This window comes from Benincasa hispida, chromosome 5 (genome assembly GCF_027475165.1).
Source record: "Benincasa hispida cultivar pf3 chromosome 5, pf3_genome.v1.1, whole genome shotgun sequence".
Taxonomy (NCBI): Eukaryota; Viridiplantae; Streptophyta; class Magnoliopsida; order Cucurbitales; family Cucurbitaceae; genus Benincasa; species Benincasa hispida.
This window is the reverse complement of record NC_143482.1, coordinates 5747028-5772089: the sequence shown is the minus strand read 5'-3', so window position 1 is coordinate 5772089 and position 25062 is coordinate 5747028. Positions and strand designations below refer to the sequence as shown.

Sequence of the window (25062 nt, the reverse complement as noted above, 5' to 3'; positions counted from 1 at the left end):
GGCGCTAAGGGGGTGTCAACCTAGTTGAGATGCCCAGGTGCGCTAGCTGATCCGTGTTATTTAGCTCATTGTATAATCCTCTTGTACTTTGGGCTTTTGCTCGATATTCTCTTAAATTAATGAATTGTTTCCTTTAAAAAAAAAAACCTTTTCTTTGATGTCCGCGTGCAGCCCTCCTATAAATCTTGCTATGAGGTGTCGTTCATTTTCAGGTAAGTTGGTTCGTGCACCCAACCGATGAAAATATTCCGTGTAATCAGCCACAGATTTCGTTCCTTGACGTAAATTTTGATATTGATTGTACAAAATCTGCTTGTAATTGGTTGGTAGGAACTGGTCTTTCATTAGCCGCTTCAATCTCTCCTAACTTGTGATAGGGTTCTTCCCATTTCGATATCTATTTACCTTTAGTTGCTCCAACCAAGCAGAAGCGCCTCCACAAAACTTCAAAGCCACAAGCTGTACCTTCTTACGATAGGGTGTTTTGCGTATTTGAAGAAGCTTTCTACATTCTTGATCCACTCCAAGAAGTCTTCTCTGTCTCTTTTCCCATTGAATGTGGGAATGTCTAATTATTTACCCTGTATTCATTCGGTTCTTGATGTTGGTGTGCCCCAACTCTACATCGCCTTAGTTCTTCTTCATTCTCTCCTTCTTCTTCACTTGAAGAATCACTATACTGCCGCTGTCTTCTCTGAAAATTTGGCATTCTTGGCCGTTCTTGGATCATTGTAGGCCAATCTTGGACATTTCTTGGTTGATTCCCTAGTCGAACATTGGGATTTTGTCTTTCTTGAGGAGGGTTGTTGATTCTTGCGTTATTTTCTTGATTCTGTGGCTGCTGTCTTATGGTCTGCAACTCCCCCACAATCCCGTCAACTTTTGACATCAGCCTCTCCATCATTCTCTGAAGACCACCAATGGACTCTTCCACAGACTGCATGCGTCTCGTTAAAGATCTTGGTGATTGGGCGATGAAACTCCCCGCTTCATTGTTTGTGGCCTCAGAATCATTGCCATTGGTAGGCTTCTTCCCTGCCATCAGCTCCCAGAATTTCACTTTGATACCAAAATTGGTGGGACACCAAAAGGTCAAAAACTCAAATGATTTTATTGCCTTCAGAATACTGACCCAACCTTTTATTTATAGGCAAGGGCTAATAACTAATTGTAATACAAGGGTTACCAGTTATTAATAGGTAGGCCTGCTTATTGCAACACCTAAAAAAACAAACTAATTAAAAAAAAAAAACTAATTTGAAGAACACTCTATAATTGTTACATCAGAAAGTGCTCCCTTTGACAATTTCTGAAGCTCAAGGTGCCTTTGTTGCGGGGAAACGAATTCTTGACCAAACCCTCATTGCAAATGAGGCCATCGAGGACTATAGAGCCAAGAAGAAGGAGGGTGTGGTTTTAAAATTGACCTTGAGAAGGCTTACAATCATGTTTTTTTTTTTTTTTTTTTAAACAGAAACAATCTTTTCATTGATATAATGAAAAAAGACTAGTGCTTTGAATACAATGAAATAGTAAGAGATCTTCAAACAAAGCTATGGGTCAATAGATGCATTGGGCCATCTCAACTAGGTTGACACAAAGGCTTACAATCATGTTGATTGAGACTTCTTGGGCAGGGTGGTGGAAAAGAAAGGCTTTGGTAATAAATGGAGAGTGTGGATGTGGGTAGGAATGTGAGTTATTCCATCCTTGATCGTGGCCACTAAAGGTTTGAGATAGGGGGATCCTTATCTCCTCTCCTCTTCTTGTTGGTTATGGATACTTAAGTCGTCTCATTTACAGTGATGTGGAAGGAGGCATTATTGAGCCCTTTAAGGTTGGATCTATGAAGGTGGCTCTCTCTCACATTCAGTTTGCTGATGACACGATCTTTTTTTGTTATGGCAAAAAGGATTCTTTTTCCATCCTTAATCACATTTTGGGGTTCTTTGAAGGAATTTCTGAGCTTAGAATTAACATAAGCAAGTGTCAAGATTCTAGAGATAAATTGTGCGCAAAATAAGCTTCCTTGATGGGCTCATTTGGTGGGTTGTGATGTTAGTTCTTCTTCATCCTACCTTGGCCTTCCCCTTGGTAGGAATTCGAGGACGATCTCATTTTGGGATCTGCCCTTGGAGAAGATCATAAAGAGATTGGCTTCTTGGAAAGGGAGTTCGTCTCTGAAGCTGGGAGATTGACTCTCATTAGATCGGTGCTGAATGGAATTCTTATCTATTATTTCTCTTTTTTTAGTGCGTCTGTGTTGGTGATTGAGAAGCTTATGAGAGACTTAGAAGGGATGGAGGAGGGTAAAGGTTCACATTTGGTTAGCTGGAATGATGTGGGGAAACCTGTAGATTGCCAATTTAAGGCTTCACAACAAAGCTCTGTTGGTTAAATGGTTTTGGCGATTTGCTTTTGATCATGAATCCTTATGGCGGAAAATTATTACGAGTAAATATGGTCCCCATCCCTTTGAATGGGTGGCAAATGGGGTTAAAGGCACACCGCAACCTTTGGAGAGATATTTCTTCGCACCTCCCCTCTTTTCCTCATCTTGTTTTTCGTGTGGTGGGGGAGGGTAAGGAAATGTACTTTTGGGAAGCTCTTTGGGTGGGGGATAAACCCTTTTTCTCGGCGTTGTTTATATCATTTGTCCTCTTTAAACAATTATCGTGTGTCGGATTTCTTTGTATGGTTGGGGAGTTCGGTCTCTCTCTCCTTTGGGTTTTGTTGGTCTTTGTCCAATAGGTAAATAACGGAGGTGGCTTCTCTTCTATCTTTAATTGAGAATTTTGACTTTAGGCTTGGGAGGAAGGATGTTCGAGTGTGGAGTCCTTCCCCTTCGGAGGGCTTCTCTTGTAGGTCTTCTTTAGGTTCTTCTTGGATCCCTCTCCCATTGTTGAGTCGGTCTTCAATGTGTTATGGAGGATAAAGATTCTAAAGAAAATCAAGTTCTTTTCTTGACAAGTTCTTCTTGGTTGTGTGAACACGTTGGACAGGCTTTTGAGAAAGATCCTTTCGTTTATGCACCCTTGGTGTTGCATCCTTTGTCGAAAGGCGGGGGAAGATCTTGATCACCTGGGAGTGTCAGTTTGCAAGATTTATGTGGAATGATTTTTTTTCAGGAGTTCGGTTTTGTGCTCACTCGCCAGAGGGATATTTGTTTGACGATCAGGGAGTTCCTCCTCCATCCGCCTTTCAAAGAGAAAGGCCGCTTTCTCTGGGATGCTGGGGTGTGTGCTATTTTGTGGGATCTTTGGGGGGAGAGAAACAATAGAGTGTTTCGTTGTGTGGAGAGAGACCCTAGTGATGTGTGGTCTTTAGTGAGGTTCACACCTCTCTTTGGGCTTCGATCTTGAATTTTTTTTTTTTTGTAATCATTCTCTAGGTAATATCTTGCTTAGTTGGAAGACCTTTCTCTAAGGGCCTTGTGGGCTTTTTTTTGTATGCCCTTATATTCTTTTATTTTTTCTCAATGAAAGCAGTTATTTTCCTATAACAAAAATTTAGTGATAAGGAGTGAGAAACATTGTTCATAGGACTGATGTTCTAATTTGAATGATTACTACGAAAACTAACTCTAAATTTTATTTAGAGAAAAGACGAGTGATGTGACAAATCCTAACTAGGTGAATAACAATACCAAGAAACTTATGGAGAAGAAATTGTAGAGAACTTATTTCACCTATTACACTAGTATTTTAATCAATAACAACTAATTGAGGCAACTCCTTAGAACTTTATAAATTGGTTTCAGGATATTTCCTCTCTAAAAAGGCTCTACTCCATTTGTTTGGGAAAAAGATATTTAAATAGAAAAGTGTGACATGTGAAGATGCTAGGGACAACGTCTCGGTGTTGTACCCTAGCCATGTAATAATTTAGGAAAAATTTGTTAGCATCTCGACCCTACGGACAAAAATATCAAGGGCGTGTTTAGAGCGTTGAGCAAGGTCAAGGTGCAAGCCGTGGCATTGAATGATTGTGAATCATCCAATTTGTAGCATTGTGGTGCTACATGCCAATGTCGTGACATTGTGCTTGTGGGCCTTTCGGCTTATGTACTAGTGCCATTGAGACACATGGTTGTCCCTCTGTTTTTTAGGCCTAATTTCCACTTGCCTTTGGCTCTAAAACTTCAAATCTTGCCCAATTGGCTCCTTGTTTTCTTCAATTACTCTAATTTTCTCTAATTGCTCCAAATCCATCAAGCAAACATATAATCTCGTGGAATTCACTATTTTAACCTCAAAACTAGCATAAAATAAGTCCTAAGGATAACAGCATATGTGTGCTATCACCGATAAACATCTCCCTCCTGGATTCCTAGTTGATTATCCATTATACTTTTTTGTTCCTTTTTCTGATATCCTTGAGTGTCCGAAGCAGCTTACGCGCACCTTGACTAATCTTATGGGACAACGTGCTTGATCCGACAACATTTAGGTGTCAAGGTAACCAAGGGCTAACGTAGATTCCTTGATTATCCATTATACTCTAACCAAGGCTAACATAGATTCCTTGACTATCTGCTGCTCAATTATTACGTTGTTCTCAGGGCAACAAACTTAGAATTGTAATTTTTCATGATTCCCCTTAGTGGCCACGTGGACTTTAACTATGCAAACCTGTCGTAAGTTAAAGGAATTGGCCATAGCGATCTTACTACCTCCTGAAGCCTTCCGTTGGTATGAGAGCAGTTGCAATAGCTTTCCCCAGAGATTCTGCAAGGTACCATTCAGTTATTTTCCCAGTACAGGCTTAACTTTCTCTTAGCTTTTGCTTTTTAAGTTTCTGTGAGTGAAGCTGTTTGAAACCAGCCGTATTTCCCTCTATGCACAACTTTTCAGCTGACTCAAGACAATCATTTAACCAGCTTCACCTAGGAAGTACAATAATTATAGCTGCTAAGCTGTTCTTGGGCTTGTTTGAAAAGACTTGCAAATCTAACCATTTGAGAATCTACTTCCATTTCCTTTTATCAAAGAACCATGTATCCGTGCTGTTAACTTTTCACCCGTCCATTTTTCCCTTGAGCTTTGGAGGAAAACTTTTGAAGTTTTGGTCAACTTGGCCTTTCCTTATATCGTTTATATATTTGGTAAGAAACGGAACATTCATTATTAAAATAGATGAATGTGAAATGTGGTTTATATTTTGTTAAAGATTCTACTCATCTTAATATTTGTGGGTTCTACTTCAAAAGGAAGGTGAAAGCTATTCTATTAAATTCTATTGGGTACATTGTACCCTTTTATTGAGTCTGAATTTTTTGATTCTTGAAATTATTAGTAGTAACCGTGCTCATAGCCTTGAAGCTACTATTCCTAAAGAAGAGTCTGTTAGGAACCAAGGTAATATGGAATACCTTTGTCCCACATTGGTTAGAATGGGATGACCAATGTGGTACTTAAGTGGCTTGGCTCTCCCACCCCAATAGCTAGCTTTTGGGGTGTGGTTCTCTAAGGTACTTAAGTACCTAACAGAGTCTTTTTGTGCAGTCTCTTCTTTGCGTACAAGTAAGTCTCCCAATCTTGGTGGTTTTATGGCTGAAGTTTTCAAATTTTTTCCGGACAGGATGTTCTGACTATGATCCATGAGTTCTTCTACTCCTATGGTATCATTAATGCTTCTTTAAATGAGACCTTTATCTAAAATCTTTTACTGATTTTTCGCCCCTTATAGCTTATCTTTCTTCATGTCCGATTGGACTTCTTTCTTGAAACTCACCAATAAGATGCTTCTTTCATTCTTCATTATCATGAAATCATTTTTCTATATATATATATGGTCCATTTAGATCTAAAGATCTTTACTCAATTTGATGTAGCTGGAACTAGTAAAATTGGATCTCTAGTTTGAGATCATATTCTCCCCTTTGTCTTACCCTCATTTTTTTAGTTTATTTGGAATGACTTTCTTCAATGTATAGTCTATTTGGAATGAGTTTCTTCAATATATATAATTATAATATTTTTTTAAAGCGATTAGAAGGTCATTCCACACATGCCCCTAGTATGATGCCATCCCTGGATGACAAACTTCGTCCTCTTGATTGGCAATCTATCAGTCCCTCTCAAATTTATTTTATCCTGTTTTCTTTTCTTTTTACTTTTTCCCTCACAATCTCTGTTATTTTCCATATTTAATGAAGTATACTCAAATTCTGTACTTAATACGCATATGAAGTTCTGTTTTCCTAGGATGAACAACAATATCGTGGGGATGGAGACAAACATGGAACAACTCCTTGAGAAAGTACGTGATATTCATTTCTAAATGGGTACATTCAGAATGTTTACTTTTCTTTAGCATTGTATCTGGATTATCATTTGTATGCAAATTCTTGCAGATACTGTCAGTGCAGTCTAGAAGTGATGGAGTCAATACTTCTCTTTTTGAAAAAAGAGAGCACATTGAGAAATTGCATCGAACGCGAAACCTTCTTCGTAAAGTTCAGGTACTAAAAGTATAGGGCATGTGATGGTGAATTCTAGTGCATCAGGTCTTTTCATGCATTCAATCCTTAACTTCTCTTTATCTATTTTCACATTGATATGCTAGAGCATAACTTAGAATGTTGCAGTTTAAAAAGTATAGATGACATCTAATGCTGGGGTCTCTCCTGGGCTTACTATGAAACTAAGAAAATATAAAAACGGGGGTTGCAAAACCTGTTTTATTTTCTAGTTCATTGTGATGGTATTGTTGTGCTTTTCGAAGTTACTCTAGATGTAAGTTAATATTGATATAAAATGTGGTTGTGTATCTTCTTTTATATTTCAGGAATCAAGATTCTTTTTAATATTTATTTTCTTATACTTTTTTGTGAGGCTGATATGTGGTTGTACATGGGATCTTATTACCATCTTTTTCTATGGGAATGATTCATGAACAGTTCATATATGATCTACCTGCTAGACTTGGAAAGTGCATCAAAACAGAAGCCTATGCTGATGCAGTCAGATTCTACACTGGAGCCATGCCAATATTTAAGGTGCCATTTGGCCTTTGCCCCACCGCAAAAAATAGATGTATAAATCATAAAGCAGGATTCCATTTTTTTGAATGTAGGATTTTAGTTCTTCCATCATCTCGGTGCAAGTCTAAAATGATCTTTATTATCTGTTTGGTAGGCATATGGAGATTCCTCATTCCAAGATTGCAAGCGAGCATCAGAAGAAGTGATAGCAGTAGTTTTGAAAAATTTGCAGGTATATATTAACATACATGAAATTTGGTTTTTTGTCCTTTGGTCTTCTGAGCTCCTGCGGTGGTTTGGTGGTGTCCACTTACGGTTTTTTTTGGTCTTTAGTGTGGTTTTCAGTGGGCCATTTTGGGTTTTTTTTTTTGTGTGTGTGCATGTGTGTGTGGGGTTTCTCGGCCTCTTTAATGCTCAGGTGGTTTGGTGGTGTTCTCTTCAAGTGGTTTCTCAGGCTATTGTTTAGTTTTTTTGGTGCTTATGCTCTGTTTTTGCGTTCTTCTTTGTTTTCTTATTGATCGTCTTGGGCTTTCCTCAGATTTTTGTTCTTCTTTTGGGTTTCTTGTCCTGTGCCGCTTGGTTCTCTTATCACTCCCATGTGGAGTTTATATTCTTGAACATCTCTTTTCATTTGTTCAATAAAAAGTAAAAAAAAAAATGGTGTGCTCCAGTTGAAGACTCCTAGAATTAAGGACCAATATTTGTTTGAAGGGACAGCAAAAATAGGTTCTTTGCAATTCATTCTCTGTGTATCATGTGCTAAACCCATTTGGCAAAATCGCAATGTAGTGGGCTCTTCTTGATGTCCATTCTCTACGTGTGTTTGTAATTATTCTCTCTTTGTAGTTAAGTTAAACAAGGTTCTTTTACAGTCTTGCTGTCTTGCAAGACAGTTCTTGTTTGTTTTGTTGTTTTTTTTTTTTTTTTTTAAATAATTTCACAATGTATCAATGAAAGTTTTTAAACAGTAACTCAATTTCTAAAATAGTTATAAACCTAGAGCTTCGGATTGGATTGGTTTTGGTTGCAAACCATTGAAGCTGTTTTAGTGGTGAAAGTTCCTGATGAGAAATGAAATATAGTGCTGCCCCTTGACATCCCAAAATGAAACCTAACTAGGCAATTGGACTTGGGATTCTCTTGACGTGTGGAATGACACATTTTTTAGTTGGCCTGTCCTATGATGTTACTATTTTTTTAAAAGGTAGGAATCACATCCAATATATTATATCCAGAATTTGAGCATCACTCTTGCCGATCATTATGTTCTTACTTTATCATAATGTGGGGTTGGACAGGGATGTTTGGGTCCTTGACTCATCGGGAACTTTCTCCACTAAAACAGGTTTCTTAAAGTTGTCTGAAACGACCCACAAATACAAACCCCTATGATTATTTTGATCGGGAGGTTTAGTGTTCCAAAGAAAGTTAAAGTGTCTATTTGGAGCTTGTCTTTTAGAAGCATTAACACCCTTGAAAAAAGCTAAAAAAAAAAGTTCAGTAATGGGTGCCCTTACCCCTTTTTGTAGTTATTTTTGGACTCCTTCCTACTCTTTCTGTTTGGTCGGGTTTTTTTTTTCCTTATATTCCTTTTATTCTCTCTCAATGATTTTTTTTTCTTACCCAAAAGAGAAAATAAATAAATAAAACCAATTCTTTTGATAGTTTCTGTAATTATGTACAACTTACATTAGAGGGTGCCTTAGACATGAGAAACTCGTTTGTTACTGTAGCCTAGCTTTAATCCTTCAAGATTGTAAGGTTCTGCTCCACTAGTTTCCTCTTTGGGAGAAGGCCTTCTCATCCCTGGCCCATTGGTTTTTTTTTCCTTACAATTTTGCGATTAATTCCATACTTCTATTGTTTTCCATAAAAAAGTAGTATGGTGATATTATAATTTTGCTGAATGTTTTGAAAGTGTTATTTAACTGTTATAATAGTCTACATTAATGCATTAATGTGTTGTCAGGAAAAGCTATTCTCAGATTCTGAATCCATACAGACGAGAGCAGAGGCTGCAGTCCTTCTTAAGCAGCTAGATTTCCCGGTTTGTACTTTTATTTAGCTGCAGAATCATTACCCTTATAAGAGAACAAAATTGTACACAACATACAATAATTAATGAATGAAATTTTTTGCAAGGATGTATGTTGAAATATCAAAAGCGGATATCTTGTTCTTTAACACCTATTATGGCCAATGGGCATTCTGTAGCACTTGTGGCGACTGAAGCATGTATAGGATGTAGAAAATTTATTACTTCTGATTGCTCAAGTATAATCAACAATTTTCTAAATATGCAATAAGATAAAAGTTTGCCAATATATTGACAGGTGGACAGCTTAAAGGCAAAGTTGCTCGAAAAGTTGGAACAATCAACATTGGATCTTCAGGTTAATGCTGAAGATTTGAGTAGTGCATTAGTAAATGGCTCTTCAAAAGATGGAAGTACTTCTGAGTTGGTTTACGGTGCTTCACACGAGGTAAGCTAACTTCTGGCTGTGGCAGGTAACTGTAGTATATTTAATTTTTTTTTGTTTGGAGCCATCCTTTGACAGGCTGAATTGAAGAACCGCTGAATGAAGCTTTCAGAAACCAAATTAGTGAAATTTATATTCTATTCAACTCGATAAATATCTATATTTTGTAGCTCGGCCAATTTGTTGACATGGAGAATATCTTGTCCTCCCTTCTTTTGCTTTCATTTCTGATTATTGAATGTTTCTGCATCATAATAAATAAATATTATAAATTATTATTATTATTTTTTGAAAAGTTGAAATTTATGGCAAGTAACAACATGAGTTTCATGCGTTGGAATCTTTCTTTCTAAAACTTGAAAAAGGTGCAATCTCTCTTGGATGTAGTCAACTAATACTAATTATGACATTTCTCTTCCTTTTTCTTCATTAGGCATCTGTTCGGGAGTTTGCGGAGGCAGTCCGAGCTTATCGTGTAATATTTGCAGATTCGGATAGGCAACTGATAAAACTTGCTCAGGATTTGGTTACCAAGTACTTGATCTTTCCATGTTGTTTGTTCTTTTAGATGTTTACATACAAGTTCTATTTTTATTGGTTGATACTTAGCTCAGCTGGAAGTTTGGCTTCACGGATCCTTTTGGTCATGAAGGATTTTTCATTTTTTTCGTCTATAGGCATTTTGATGCCACTGAACAATTTATCAAGAAACAGATTTGTGCTGCAGATCTTCTCCTTGTTTTTGGTAAGTTGTATGAGTTAGCGGTAGACAGCTATCCTATATCTTTTGAAATTGTTAGTTTCCAACTTCTTCATTTGTATATATTTATTGAATTTATTTTCTTTCCTGAAATTTTATTCAAGTTTTTGACAAATTGCATTCGTGTGTATTTATTGCACAAGCCTTTTTCTGTTATTTTTTTTACTTTTGTTGATATTCATTACAGTATCTTAGGTTGCTAGTTTCATTTGGTTTTCAAAATATCTGTCCATTTTGCGTGGCAATCTTCTCATTTAGAGAATTTGCATTGTATAATGGGACTGTCTTCAGAAGAAAAGTTTTCACCTGCATCTTTGTGTTGCAGAAAAGCTACCGACTTCAGACATTTGTTGTATTTAGCTGGGATTACACATTGGAGAAGAAATTATATGAAAATTTTGTTGAAAGTTTCTAGCCAGAAATTCTGAAATTGTTTTTAATTGCAGGAATTATATGGACAGATGTGCTTTTACTTGGAGAAGTATTGAATGATGCTGGTCTGCCTGATTATTCCTTGAAGGTCTTATTTTGCATAATGTTTGCATTTGCACTAATTTTGATCTGTGCACTATTTTGATCCGGGTTTCCCTCCTCTAATTTTCTTAGCCTTTCCCTGTCAAATATGTTTGCATTTTTCTTTTTCACTACGATAGATGTCTGAATAAGGGAAGAAAGAGTGTTTGAGATTGAACTTTCGACTTTTCATTTGTAACATTCAGGCTGCCCAGGTTGCTGTCAAACAGTACGTCAAATGCAAATTCTCTCGTCTCCTGCAAGACATCTCAGGTCTTCTACTCCCACTATTATCTCCCCCATAACCATTAGGCAACATATGAGAAAAAAAAAACATAAAAGTTAAGCGAGAAGTTAAGGTCTGGTGCTTGTAATTTGTATAAATGTGGACATTGTTGTGGAAGTGGTTGAAGGTTGTTGGTTGTTTGACTTACTTGAGATCATGCGCAGGCAAATGACATACAATCTTCAAGATTTTTTCAGGAAGCAGAACTGTCCTTTGAGCTCTAAAAGTTTGAATTAAATTCTATTTGGATTGACAGATGCACTCACACAGGTTCATACTAGGAAAAAAGAGGGCGCTCAAGAGTATTCCTTGCAGCTTGCACTGGAGGCCACCAAGAAGGCAGTGCTTCAGGGCAGCATGGATGTTTTACTAGTAATATATGAAAACTGTTTGAATTCTGATTCTCTTTACTTGAAGAGTCCCTGATGATCTTTGAACTTTGATTCTCTTGTAGAAACTACCAATGATCTTATTTATCACTTTTGAAACACTAATATGAATTTTGTTGGCATTGTGTGAAAGCCTTGGGTCGGTGGGTCCTGTCACATTTATTCTCTTTTCTTGAAGAAATTATCTATGATCTTACTTATCAATTTTCAAGTACTAGTATGAATTTTGTTGGCATTATGTGAAAACCATACTACATCCTATTAAATGTGAAGGCCTTTGAATTTATTGAATTTAATTTGGTATCTTTTTATTGAGCTAGTAATTGCATCGACAGTTCTGAACTATTTATTATTCATTTACTTGTATAATTGTTTATTTTTCCCTTGGGGGACTCCTCTTGTCAGTAATTGGAAACGTTTTAAGCTAAGCAAATTGTGAAGATTATTTTTCCATCCTCTTGATTCATCTCTCTCCAGCGCGTGGTTTATTTATTTATTTTTTTTGCAGGACTTCCGCCAGCTTCTTGAAGATAAGTCAGGGTTAATCATTAACCAGAGGGACTCAATTGTTGATTGGGTTCAAGAAGGATTTCAGGACTTCTTCAGGGCACTTGTTGACCGGTTCATGTTGCTTTCAGGAAAAAATAATTCTTACAGTCAAAGTCAAGTTTTGACTGAGGCAACCCAAGCTGAAAAAGTTATTGCTGGGCTTGTCTTGGTGCTTGCTCAAATTTCAGTTTTTATTGAACAAACTGCCATCCCTAGAATCACAGAGGCAAGGGATCATTGAAATTTTTTAAATTCATTCTCTAGCAATTTGAAGTAGCCTGATCGAATTCTATTCCCAATTAGGCAATATGGTCTTTAACCTCACTAAAGAATGAGACTTTATGCATCTCATTGAGGTGTTTTTGTACCTGTCCATTTCTTGGATTCACATGAATATTTTCATATTCATATCGTCTTCATTTCAGGAAATAGCAGCTTCTTTTTCTGGTGGTGGTATTAGGGGTTATGAATACGGTCCTGCCTTTGTACCTGCAGAAATTTGCCGAATGTTTCGAGCTGCTGGTGAAAAGTTTCTACACCTTGTATGGCTCAAATTTCTTTTATTCCTATTATGGTGTTCAGAAATATTTTAAGCTTGCATTGCGTTATTTATATAACGTAGCAATTTGGATGATTATTGTAGTAACAGTATTAGTAAAAAATAACAATTTGGAAGAACTTATTATATAATGTCCAGGTTACTATTTCATTTTCATCTTCTTAAAGCGTGTTGCTAATTGTTTTTTCTTCGAACAGAGAGAATATCTTAATAGCACTATTTGCACTTTGTTGTAGCAATGGGCTCAAAATTTGGGCCATTCGTATGAAAACCTCCCACAAACTTTCCATATATTGAACGTATATAGTTTTTGTCTAAAAGAATCTTATTGGAATGTGTTTAGCTGCAATTTAGTAAAACAATTGTAATTGCCACATTCTGTTAAATGTATTCACTTTGTGGATCACAATAACTTATTTTTGTCATCTCAGTATATAAACATGCGAAGTCAGAGGATATCAATTCTTTCAACTAAGAGGTTTAGAACGCCAAATTGGGTTAAGGTGAGTTTTAGTAATTCCGTCCATGGGACAAGGATATATTTTACAGTACTACTACTATTATTATTCAATTCTCTCTCTTTTTTATTATCTTCTCCACAGCACAAGGAGCCCAGAGAAGTTCACATGTTTGTTGATTTATTCCTTCAAGAGGTAAGTGCTATTGCTTTACCATGATGATTGTCAATGGTATAATATTCACGTTATTGTGATGCTGTTATATTTTGAATAAATGAATGAATGATTTTGGAAGCCTACAATTTATCGATCAGTTTGTTTATTTGGGAAATTATGAGTGTGTTTCTCTGGCCTCTTTCGGATCAGTTGGAGGCCGTTGGAAGTGAAGTTAAACAGATTTTACCACAAGGGACTCGTAAGCATCGTCGGACTGACAGCAATGGAAGCACGACTTCATCACGGAGTAATCCACTCCGAGAGGAGAAGTTGAATAGGTCAAATACGCAAAGGGCTCGGAGCCAGCTATTGGAAACCCATCTAGCAAAGTTATTTAAGCAAAAGATAGAGATTTTTACTAGAGTAGAGTTTACTCAGGTACCATACTAAATCCTTTCTGGCAATACCTGAATCCAAAATCAGACAGCTTAGAGTGTTCATGTAATTGCAGGGATCCGTTGTAACAACTTTAGTGAAACTTTCCCTTAAAACTTTGCAAGAATTTGTCAGATTCCAGACTTTTAACCGAAGTGGGTTCCAGCAAATTCAGTTAGATATGCAGTTTCTGAGGACTCCTTTGAAGGAAATTGCAGACGATGAAGCAGCTATCGACTTTTTGCTTGATGAGGTAACTCAAAACTTTCCTAGACAACATTCTACTCTTGAAATTGTTTCCTTAGTTAACTTCTTTGATTTGCACTTCATTACTATTTTCAGTCACTTTTGAGATTCAGTAGTTTCATTTCCAAACGTGGCAGCAAGAAATAACCACCTACAAATCTGTTCTTGTGCAGGTGATAGTCGCAGCATCAGAGCGTTGTCTCGACTCCATTCCTTTGGAACCTCCCATCTTAGACAAGCTCATACAAGCAAAATTGGCAAAGGCAAAAGATCAGAATTCAATCTCTCCATGAACATGCCAAAATGGAGAAGTTGGGCATTGTTATAGACCGACCTGCATCATCGTCGCCTACTGGTATTTCCATAAACTTAGCAACTGATCTGATTATGAAAACAGAACATTCATAACAGTGTTGCGTTCTCGATTTTTGGGCCACTGGTTCATTCTTATTTATAAGTAGACATGGTTTTTGTTGGTGAATCCAATTTAGAAAATGACATTCTCATCATTGCCATGCTTGCATTGGCATTAAGAACAGATGATCACGAGCTCATAGCATGGCGGGAATGTCGAATTCGATGAGCTTCATTGTTTCAGGGATTTAGAGGTTTTTATATAATTGGCTTAAAAGTCTGTTCTACTGCTGCACATCATTCATCTCCTTCAACCTTTTACCTAGTGGGATGTAACTAAGAATTTATGCACCAGATTTTTTTGTACGATATGTGACTAATAAATTCCTTACTCCCCTCAGATGTTATCATACAACGGCGTTCCTCTGCTTTATTTACAAATGAAATTTATATTCAGTTGCGTGCATGAAGGAAGAAAAATATTTTTTTGGGGGGGAAAATTACGCCCTAACGTTTCTATATTTTGTTTTCTAAAAGCTAAAAATAGAAAGGTGTTCGATAAATATTTATGTTTTTGTATCTTTTGGAAAATAGAAATAGAAAAGAAAAATCTTGTTTGATAATTATATCTTGTTTCTTTATTTTTTTTATCTTTATTTTTTTTCTTATTTTATATAAAAAAACATAACATGCATTAAAATAAAATATAATTATAAAAGATTTATATAATCGAATACAAATAAATTTTAGTGCAAAATTAACGATAATAATACATTTATTGTTTCTATCTTTCAAATGTTGTTTAAATTTGATATAAAATATTAATTCACTCAATCTTTGTCTTAAATGACGTCGACTCAAATTCAACTCGAATTATTTTATTATGTAAATGTTTTGATTGTAAAATATTAAATTGATGTCAAATGAATGTCTTAGTGAACAAAATTGATATAGGTTAAAATTCTCACTAATTTGAAATGTATTAAAAATAAAATATTATAACTAAAATAATATATAAAATTGCAAAATGTAAAATTCAAAATTCAACAAATATTTAAATATACATATAGAGAACTTGAAAATTAAAAATTTAAAAATATATAAATCTAAATATTGGAAAACTTTAAAATTCAAAATTAAATCAACATATAAACATAGAAAAATCAATATTTTCTATAATAAAAAAGAAATAAATATAAAAGAAATATAGAAACAAAAAAGTAAATTTTATCGTGAATTTGAGGAGTACAACGGGAATACGGATATTGATAAAATATAATATTAATATAAATATAAATATAATATAATAATAAAATAAATAAATATTAAAATAAACAAAACATAATATATAAATAAACAAAATAAAATAAATTAACAAAATATAAATAACGAGTTTATCTAAATTCTCCACTTTCTCTAATTTTTATGAAATTTGTCCTGTATTCCAAAATTCATCAAATGCCATTATTTATAGACAATTTGGTAGGTTGGAGGTGGATTACATGGACACTAATAATGCATAATTTTGAGACACATGGACAACATTTTGGTAGTGTTGGCAAAAATCTTCGCGGAATCGGGTCCCTGCCCTGACCGGAGCGAGGAATCCCTGGTTTGACCAAAGATAGAGGTCAAATTGGAGATTGTAATGGTGTCCCTGGTTAGGGAAGGGGCGGGTATCCCTGCCCTGCCCCGTCCTTGGTTATTTTTTTTTTTAATTTTTTAATACACATATATGTACACACACATATTTCACAAATATATATCAATTACAAATATTTATATATTTATATATATATAAAAATGGGGATGGGTCCCCGTGAGGACCCATCTTCCCAGCGTCCAGTGGGGAATCCCCATCACTATCTCCGTGAGGACTAGTTTTTCCAGTGGGGAATCCCCATCCCTATCCCCACCTTCAATTGGCGAGGATGGGGTGGAGATGGGGAAAAATACCCCTTATAGGAACAGGATGGGGATTCCTAATTTTTTTTTTTTCTAAACTATCCCTTTCTTTTAATTTCTTTAAAAAACTTCCTTACCTTTCTAATTAGCCAATTAATTGGTTCAAATTCAAGTTTTTCATTTGCTCAATAATTTTTCTTGATGCAATAAAAAAATGTCGTAATAATATGCTTAAAATAAAAAAAAAATTAAAAAGAACTTTAAGAAACAAACAAAATTAAAAAGAAAAGCGGGTAATATATATATATATATATTTTAAATTTTGTAATCATTTAATAGAAAAAAAGACAGAAAAATTTAGAAAAAGAGTCATGAATGCGCACATTCCACAACGCACTCTTAACAATGACAAAAAAAAAAAAAAAAAAAAAAACTCATATTTTTCCAATTAATTCCATCCAATAGTGTTTTACCAATTTTTTTTCAAAGTACTATAATTACCCAATAAACACACACCAATACTTTTATTAAATATCATTTTTTTTAAATTAAATATATTTCAATTGATATACGAATGTATTAATAATTCTAGTAACTAGAAAGTGCATGATTCAAATCCATATTGTACTAAAAAAAAATATTGATCTTTTTTATTAAATATCTTTTCTTTAAAAAAATAAAAAGTTTTGAAATCAGGTTTGGAGGGATTTCAATAAAGTATTTATTTACCTTTTAGAAAAGTTGAATAAATATTAGAGTGGATTGTGCAGTTTAAGGTTTATATTGGTTTTCTTTTTAACTCTCAAAATATTTATTTTAGTATTAAAATTTTAAATAAATAATATTTTAGTTATTATCCACTATTTTGCAATAGTGGTTTTTTGAGTTCAATCGTTACGTGAGTAAAGATTTAACCATCAACCTAGAATGATAATTGGAATTTTGTATAGACATTTTTACATCTACATGGTTTGAAGGTTTAAGCTGCATGACCAAACACTATGATGTAAAATAATAACTACTACTATAATAGTTATTTTTAAAAAAACTTAAATAAATAAAAATTTAGACACCAAATTAATTTATTTGTCATATCATCATATTCAACCTTTTCCCTCCACATTATTTTTTTCTTTTTGGAAGTGTTCTTAAATGTTCTTTTCTCACTTTCCATCCAAATTTAGGCTAGAGGCCAATGGGCTTGTACATACAAAAAATAAACATAAAGTAAATACATAATATATTAATAATATTAAATATTCTAACATCCCCTAAACGAACATGGGCGAATATGAAATGTGAGAGTAGAGATGTAAGAGAAATTGAGATCTGAGAATAGAAGAGAGAGAAACCAGAGAAATGGAAATTGGGAAGAATCTGATTTATGGAAATAGGTTGGAGATTTTGTTTTGGAAAGAGGTTGAGATAAAAGAGATGTTGGGAAGAGAAATAAATTAATGTGAGAGGGAAAATTGAATATGGAAATGAAAAATGATATTAGATGCCACCCTCATCAAAGAGTCAAAAGTTCAAAGGCCGGCACAAGCCAAGTTCAGACTTGATCGAAGTTCGGTCTAAAGTTAACATTTAGTCGGACCAATCTAGTCCAACCCGTTTATCTCTTTGATTGGATATAAATCACCATTTTGATAATCAAGTTGACCCATGGACTGATCGGTTTTAGTCGTATATAGATCAACCTGTTGGGCCTACCCAATGAGCTTATCATTGGACCAACTCAAATATGTATACATATTCATATTTTAGAAAAGTTAATTTTAAAATTTTTTTTTTTAAATATATTTGAAGATATTGTAGTTTTTAGTTAACATTAATTTTTTTAAAGAGTTAAAAACTAATACAGCTTTTTTAGACAATTAAATACTAAATAAAGCTATATAATATCGATAACTTTATCTAGAAAAATAATAAAAATATAAAAATAAACTAAATAATATAATAATTTAAGAAATTTTAATAACATTTCCTTAAAGAAAATATGAAATATGAAAATATATTTTTAAATAAATAATTAATTAATATTCAATACGCTAATCCAATGGGTCGGCCTAATCACAACCCAATTTCGGTCTAACTTCTGATCCAAAGAACTAAGTCTAAGAATTGGGTTATGGACTTGGCTATTAAAGGTTGAATCGACCCAATCTAAAACCAAACAATGACTTAGGCCTTGAGCTTGGACCTGACCTCTTAGGCGGGACCAAACTAACTATGATGAAGGTAACTTGGATGAGTGATTTGGAGGTTCTAAAATTGAAGACAGGGGGAGAGAAAGTAGGATTTGATTGATTGATAAGGAGGAAAAAGAAAAAGGATTTTATGATTGATTGGAAAAAGGAGAAGTAGAGGGAAAGTTGTCTGAGAAATTCAATTATATATATATTTGACACACATATATATATATATTGGATAGAAAATGTATGGGGAAGAGAAGTGAGATTTAGGGGTGTTTGACTCACCAACATGAATTGAGTTGAATTGGTATAATATGCGAACTAAATGTTTGACCCACCAACTTTAAATGTTGGTGGAGTTGAGTTGGTATATTTTACCAATTCACCCAAACTCTCATTTCTTCCAATTTTTTCAATGGCTCCATCTATTGGTTACTGTCGACGATTATCATTGCCACTTCAAGCTCCGAAAATCACCTCCAATGATAACTCCGACGACTACTCTGACAATCACCTTCGATGACAACTCCAGCGACTAACTTCGACGATCAATTCTGGGTTTCGACAACCACCTCCGATGATAACTTCAATGACTCAATGCCGACTACCACCTTCGAACAACCAACTCCGACAACCAATTTTGGGCTTCAGCCAACCATCTCCGACAACAAACTTCAATGACCAACTCCGACAGCCATCTTTGTAAGGTTTTCTTAGGGTGACAAATAAAGAGAGATAATATGAGATAATATGAGATTTGATTTGATTTTTTTAGTTATCAAGAATTCTTAGGGTTTTTTAGAGCGAGAAAAACCCTTTTGCTAGGATTAGAGGTTGCTTGAGAATGACAATTTCTTTTTTTTTTCTTTTCTTTTCTATTTCATGAAAATTCTTAAGGTTTTGGAGAGAGGGAAAAACTCTTTTGGTAGGGTTTTCTTTCTTTCTCACCCATTTTCCTAAAAGAAAATGAAAAAACAGAAACCTCATAGGGTTTTCTTTCTTTCTCACCCATTTTCATTCAAAGAGGCTTTACCATGAAAGGGTTTTATGTTAATATTTGAAGAGGGATAATTGGAATATAACCTCTTGGGCTTTGAGAGAGAGAAAAATTTAAGGTTAGAAGAAGGGAAGAAGATGGTGCAATTTCTAGCAAAAATGGAGAGATATGATTTTGGGAGATTTAGCCGGACCGATATGGCAACCTTAGAGGGAGGGTGAATAGGATTTAATCAAACTAATTAAAATTTTTTACTAATGTGAACCCAATTAAACAAATTAACAAACTTTTTGCTAACAAGTAATTTAACAATAAATTTACAAATAATTTCACTTTGAATTAAGCAAGAAATGAACCATCACACTTTAAGCATAATTTTTAAATTCAATAAAAGGATTGGTAAAGGATATATAAATTTAAGAACTACCAATCAAAATAAACATATATGAGCAATTAAATTTAAGAACAAAAATTGCAAATAATTTCAAACAATAAAATTTAAGAAAAAATTAATTATAAAATTAAATAGTTGAGGGATAGAGAAATTGATATCGGGAATTTTATAGTGGTTCGACACAATCGACATACATCCACTTTTCAAGCTCCTCTTGGGTTTGTCACTCAAACTTGACTATTACCATGGCTTAAGTTGAACCGTTACAATGTTCTTTTTTTGGGTGCAAGAACAAACCTCATTCTTTCCACGGTTGAGGATCAAACCGTTACAACGACTCTTTTTTCGGGATCAAGAGAAACCCTTAAAATAGTTTGGGAAAATAAATAGCACTTGACAATCTCTTTACAAGAATGGATTTAAAAATTTTAGCTCACAACTAATCAATCCTCACGACATAAAATAACTCTTTTTTTTGTGATCAAAACCATGTTTTTATCAACCGAGATAGAGAAGGAGAGAAACGTGTAACCACCCACGTTTTTAGATAGCTCCCCTACGAGGAGTAATCTAATTAATTAAATTAATTAATCATTAATTAAATCTAGTTTAATTAATGATTTAATTTAAATCATATTAAATGAAACATATCTCACATAATCTATAGTTTTAATTTAATTAAATAAAAATTAATTAAATTAAATAATGATTTAATTCTCTAATTAAAATTATCTCCAAATTAGATATTAAATATTTAATTTGGCTTACATTTGAATCATATTCAATTATATTTCTCTCATAACCTATAGTTTTAATGTGCATCAAATACACATTAATTTTAACCTATAATTTCAACATGAATCCAATTCATTAATATTTGAACTCTTTCGAAATATTTAATTCTCTCATGAATTAATTTCTATGAATTAATTTTGAATCATATCCAAAAATAATTTATATTATAAAGTTCAATTAGAATATAAACTTTATATTATAATGTATCATTATGTATTATATTATTTCCCTAAGTGAATTTAAACATTTCAAACTCTATTCAAAATATAGTTACTTCAATTTCCTTTACGAGGTAGGAAGAGGACCTTATGGTCCTACAGATCAGAAGCTCCATCGATATGAGATTAATTGGCTAAACTCATTAACCAATTAAACAATATTCGTTAACTGTGTGTACACTCCGCTAAAGACCCATAGTTGCACTCTTCTCACTGCAGATATGTTTCTGTGTCCACAAAATTAGACCAATGACAACAAGTTAATCCTTCGCGAGTGTTTGTGACACCAGCTGGGTCAAATTATCGTTTTACCCCCGGGTTACTTCGTATCCTTAAGTACCAGTACTTCTTTAATGAACAACATATTTATGCTCCAACCATTAAACAGAAACCTCTCTCAGGCCAGTGAGAGGGTAGAATCCTTTGTACAAGTCTCGGAGACACCACTTAAGGGAACACGCATCTACTTACTCAAAAATCGAGAAGGAGTGAATTCTATCTCGTGAAATTATTGTTAGGGTTTGTGCCCTAAAATCTTGTGTCCAGTAGTTTGTAAACAATTTTGTACGAACACTTGTGATGTATAACATAAATGATATTTACTTCACTACTTGACTTTGTACATTTAGATGTTTTTTTATTTTACCACAAACAAATAAACTTAATATCCCTGGTTATCTGTATGTAACTTAAGCATGTATGTGGTGACATACAAGTGGATCATGTCTTGAGTGATAACCAAAATGATCTGTAGTACATGAATATAAGAGGGAAACCTTATCCTGGTAATGCTACGGATGCGGCCTGCTTTGTGAAATGGTCACAAGTGTTGTGACTTGTCACAAATATTCTGATCCTGATCATTCGTGTAGAGGACATGCGAGCGGAGGTCCTATACAAAGAGTTTGTATAAGACCTGACCACGAAGTGTTAATGTCTTGTCATATAACACTGTTTATGATTGAGACTTCACTTCACTAGGATGACCATAGGTAACATGACCTCAATCCTGAGTGAGTTGGGAACTTCTGCCATTGAGGGGGATTCTTTGATTTGCATGGGTGCGAGTAGCCAGAACGCCGACTCAAACCTACCATTTTGAGGATTCGTCTGATTTGGGTGCTGGGAACTCAGCTACACAAGATGGAATTCACTCATTCCCCTAGGCAGGGGTAAGTAGATAGATAGCTCCCTTAAGGACTGATTCCAGGGCTTGAACGATGTGGCACCACACATCTTCTCATGGCCCGAGAGGTGTTCACACATAGTAGGACTATATTGTATTGTTCATTAGAGGGATCAATGGTACTTAAGGAGGAAGATGTAATTATAGGGGGAAAACGGTAAATTGGCCGGCTGTAATTACGAGCATCTGTGAAGGGTCATCGTACTGATGATTGGTTATGGACATAGAAATATATCTACGACAAGAAGAGTTCAACTGTCGGTCTTTAGTGGAGTGCCTGGCAGCTAACGGATGATGGATATCGTGACTAAAGAGTTTAGTCAGCTATTCATGTACCATTGAAGCTTCGAGCCATAGGTCTATAAGGTCCCCTTGGTAGCTTGGATATAAGTTGAGAATTAGTTTTTGAGTCAGTTTGAAATGTTCAAATTGACAAGTGGGAATTTGATTGAACGAGTTAATTAAATATGATATAATTAACTTTATGTATGAAATATATTAATTTGGAAGAAATTGGATATAAATTGAAGGAAATCGGATTCGAGATTTCCATGAGCAGTGGAACAGGACTATTCCAAATCATAATCATTAATGAACATAACATTTACAGTCGACTTCAAACAAACGGTTATACAATTCATACAGAAATTACAACATGAAAAACTTAAATGCACAAAGGGAAAAACTATATGAACAATTGCAGATGAGTCTCCACACTCTGTTGCCATGACCGCTCGAACAATAGTAACCACGAATGCTTGATCTACACGACCACAACACAACAATGAACACAGTATGAGCGCTCGTCCTCAATGATCGCCTCAATCACGAACTCCTCTGCAACATGAATGGCCTCCACAGCACCACGAACGGCCTCCAGAAAACCTCGACGGTGTTGAGTTGAGTCTGACACCACCAACAAGGCTACCTTGGTATTCTTGATGTGAGAATCCAAAGGGTGGGCTCTGTTCGGACTTGGAATGAGGCAGACGAAGGAGAAAACACCGATCGTGTACACAACTAGACAAGTGAGAGATAGCGGAGACCTATTGTATAGGTCGATGCCTAATCATTTTAGATAAGGCTAAGCGATCGTCTAGCAAAATCTATGCAATCGTTTAGCTCATCATTTATCTCGATCTGTCGCCTACATACTTTACACAATTGTCTACTTTCGGCAAGCGATCGTCTAGCAAAACTATGCGATCGTTTAGTAAATACTGCACGATCGTTTAGCTCGCCACTGCACGATCGTTTAGTTCGCCTAGCCGTTGTTTAATAAATTCGTATTTACTTGACGACTACCGTGAAATCCCTTTTTCGCCTAGAGCGAAATCTCAAAACTTTTTATGAAAAACCTTTTGTAAATCTTTTTTTCAAAATAGGAAAACCACTTTCCTTTTAAATTCATGGTTATCATGAATTCAAAAACCACCCACTTACTTGGTTATTAAAGAAAAAGAATTAATTATCCAATAATTAATATTATTATAAATATAAATGATAACCAACTTATCATATTATATTTATAACCTATAGTTTTAATATTTCATCTCATGAAACATATAAACCATAGTTCTTTTTTCTATTCCATAGTACTTAATGTAAATCTCATTTACATCAATCCTCCACTAGATGTATCTTATACATCATACTGATTATATCATATATATAATCAAAATACCTCTTGTCAATTTGAACATTACAAATCAACACCAAAAACTGATCCTCAACTGAATCCATTGAGCTACCAAGGGGACCTTATGAACCTGCAGCTCGAAGCTCCAACGGTATGTGAATAACTGACTAAACTCTTTAGTAACAGGATCTACCATCCGTTAACTGTCAGGCACTCCAATAAAGATCGACAGCTGAACTCTCCTTACCACAGATATATTATGTGTCTATCTTAATCAATCAGCAGTGGATCGCTTGTAAGTACAAATGAGCCAATAATCGTTATGCCCCTTTAGTTACATCTATCTCCTTAAGTACCATTGATCCCTCTAATGAATATAAGTCATTGTCCTACTATGACTGAGTCTTCTCTTTCAAAGAGAAGCTATGGCCACTATGTTCAAACCCCAGAATCAGCCCTTTAGGGAGCAATCTCTCTACTTATCCCTGCTTTGGGAAAAGAGTGAATTCCATCTTGTGGATTAAGTTCCTAATTCCCAGATTAAACAAGTCCCCAAAAAGGTAAACATGTTGAGTTGGCAATCAGACCATTCTCACCCATACTAATCAAAGGAACACCCTCAAAGGCATGAGTTCCCAAAACACTCAGGATTGAGGTTGTGTCACCTATGGTCATTTAAGTGAGATGCAAGTCTCTAGTATCAACGACATTATATATAGAGTCTAGTCATCTCGTGGTCCAAATCTTATACAAACTCTTTGTCTAGGACACCCCCGCTCGCATGTCTCCACATGAATGGTCAGGATCTACCATCTGTAGTAGTTTACAACACTTGCAAACCTCTACAAAGCGGGCCGTATTCGTAGTATCACCAGGATCAAGTATCCCACCTTAATCCTTATACTACAGACCTATTTAGGTTATCACTTAAGGCATGATCTACTTGTATATCACATATACATGCTTAAGTTCACATAAGATAACCAAGGAGCTTTGTTTATTGGAGATGAGTAAATGCTAGAATTAAATAACAATTATTTTATTCATTGAACAATGTGTATCTTTACAAAACAACGAGACTCCATGAGAAATAGGACATCAATCCCAACATAAATATGATTTATATCTAGTAGAGGAAATTATTATAATTAATATATGATATTAGTTATATGCTATGAATATGATAAGATCACATTCATTGGATGGTTATAAGGAAATTGGGAAGGCGCCGCTTCTGTTCTACATAACGGATGAATGCATTATAAATAGCAGACGGTGTGTTGATCTCGGCGTGCAGACATTGTGAAAAGATAGTGCCATCGTTTAAAAGCAGTGCCTATACGATAGTGATTGTACGATATTGCTAACACCAATCGAAGACGTATTCGTCGTAGACGACAGCGACAATGGGGTGAACCTAATTTGGAGGGACACGAAGACAACCCCAATGAGGAGTAAGGGCCAGGGGGGTCGTTTTTAAATCCCACATTATATCATTTTCAAATTGTAAATTAAAGAACTAATTGTAAATATTCTTTAATATTATGGTATTTTTTTTAAATA

At 34.9% G+C, this 25062-nt stretch overlaps 1 protein-coding gene across 11 annotated transcripts in view; it reads left to right on the top strand.

Annotated features, from left to right (window-relative positions):
• The window catches only part of LOC120077810 (Vps51/Vps67 family (components of vesicular transport) protein), a 37204-nt gene extending 22622 nt beyond the window's left edge, over nt 1-14582 (top strand). For 5 of the 11 annotated variants that reach the window (XM_039031865.2, XM_039031866.2, XM_039031864.2 and 2 more), the window contains exons 4-21: nt 6207-6261; nt 6356-6463; nt 6902-7000; nt 7140-7217; nt 8955-9032; nt 9319-9468; nt 9899-9999; nt 10143-10210; nt 10672-10745; nt 10945-11011; nt 11281-11396; nt 11922-12188; nt 12388-12504; nt 12953-13024; nt 13124-13174; nt 13346-13573; nt 13647-13823; nt 13990-14582. In XM_039031865.2, the coding sequence (XP_038887793.1) occupies nt 6207-6261; nt 6356-6463; nt 6902-7000; nt 7140-7217; nt 8955-9032; nt 9319-9468; nt 9899-9999; nt 10143-10210; nt 10672-10745; nt 10945-11011; nt 11281-11396; nt 11922-12188; nt 12388-12504; nt 12953-13024; nt 13124-13174; nt 13346-13573; nt 13647-13823; nt 13990-14109 (2026 nt within the window). In that variant the 3' untranslated portion in view covers nt 14110-14582. Of the gene's footprint in view, nt 1-6192; nt 6262-6355; nt 6464-6901; nt 7038-7139; nt 7218-8954; nt 9033-9318; nt 9469-9898; nt 10000-10142; nt 10211-10671; nt 10746-10944; nt 11012-11280; nt 11397-11921; nt 12189-12387; nt 12505-12952; nt 13025-13123; nt 13175-13345; nt 13574-13646; nt 13824-13989 lie in introns of those variants that run through there. The other 6 variants (XM_090314002.1, XM_039031870.2, XM_090314003.1 and 3 more) reach the window with 3 other exon arrangements.
• Nucleotides 14583-25062: the final 10480 nt, after the last annotated feature.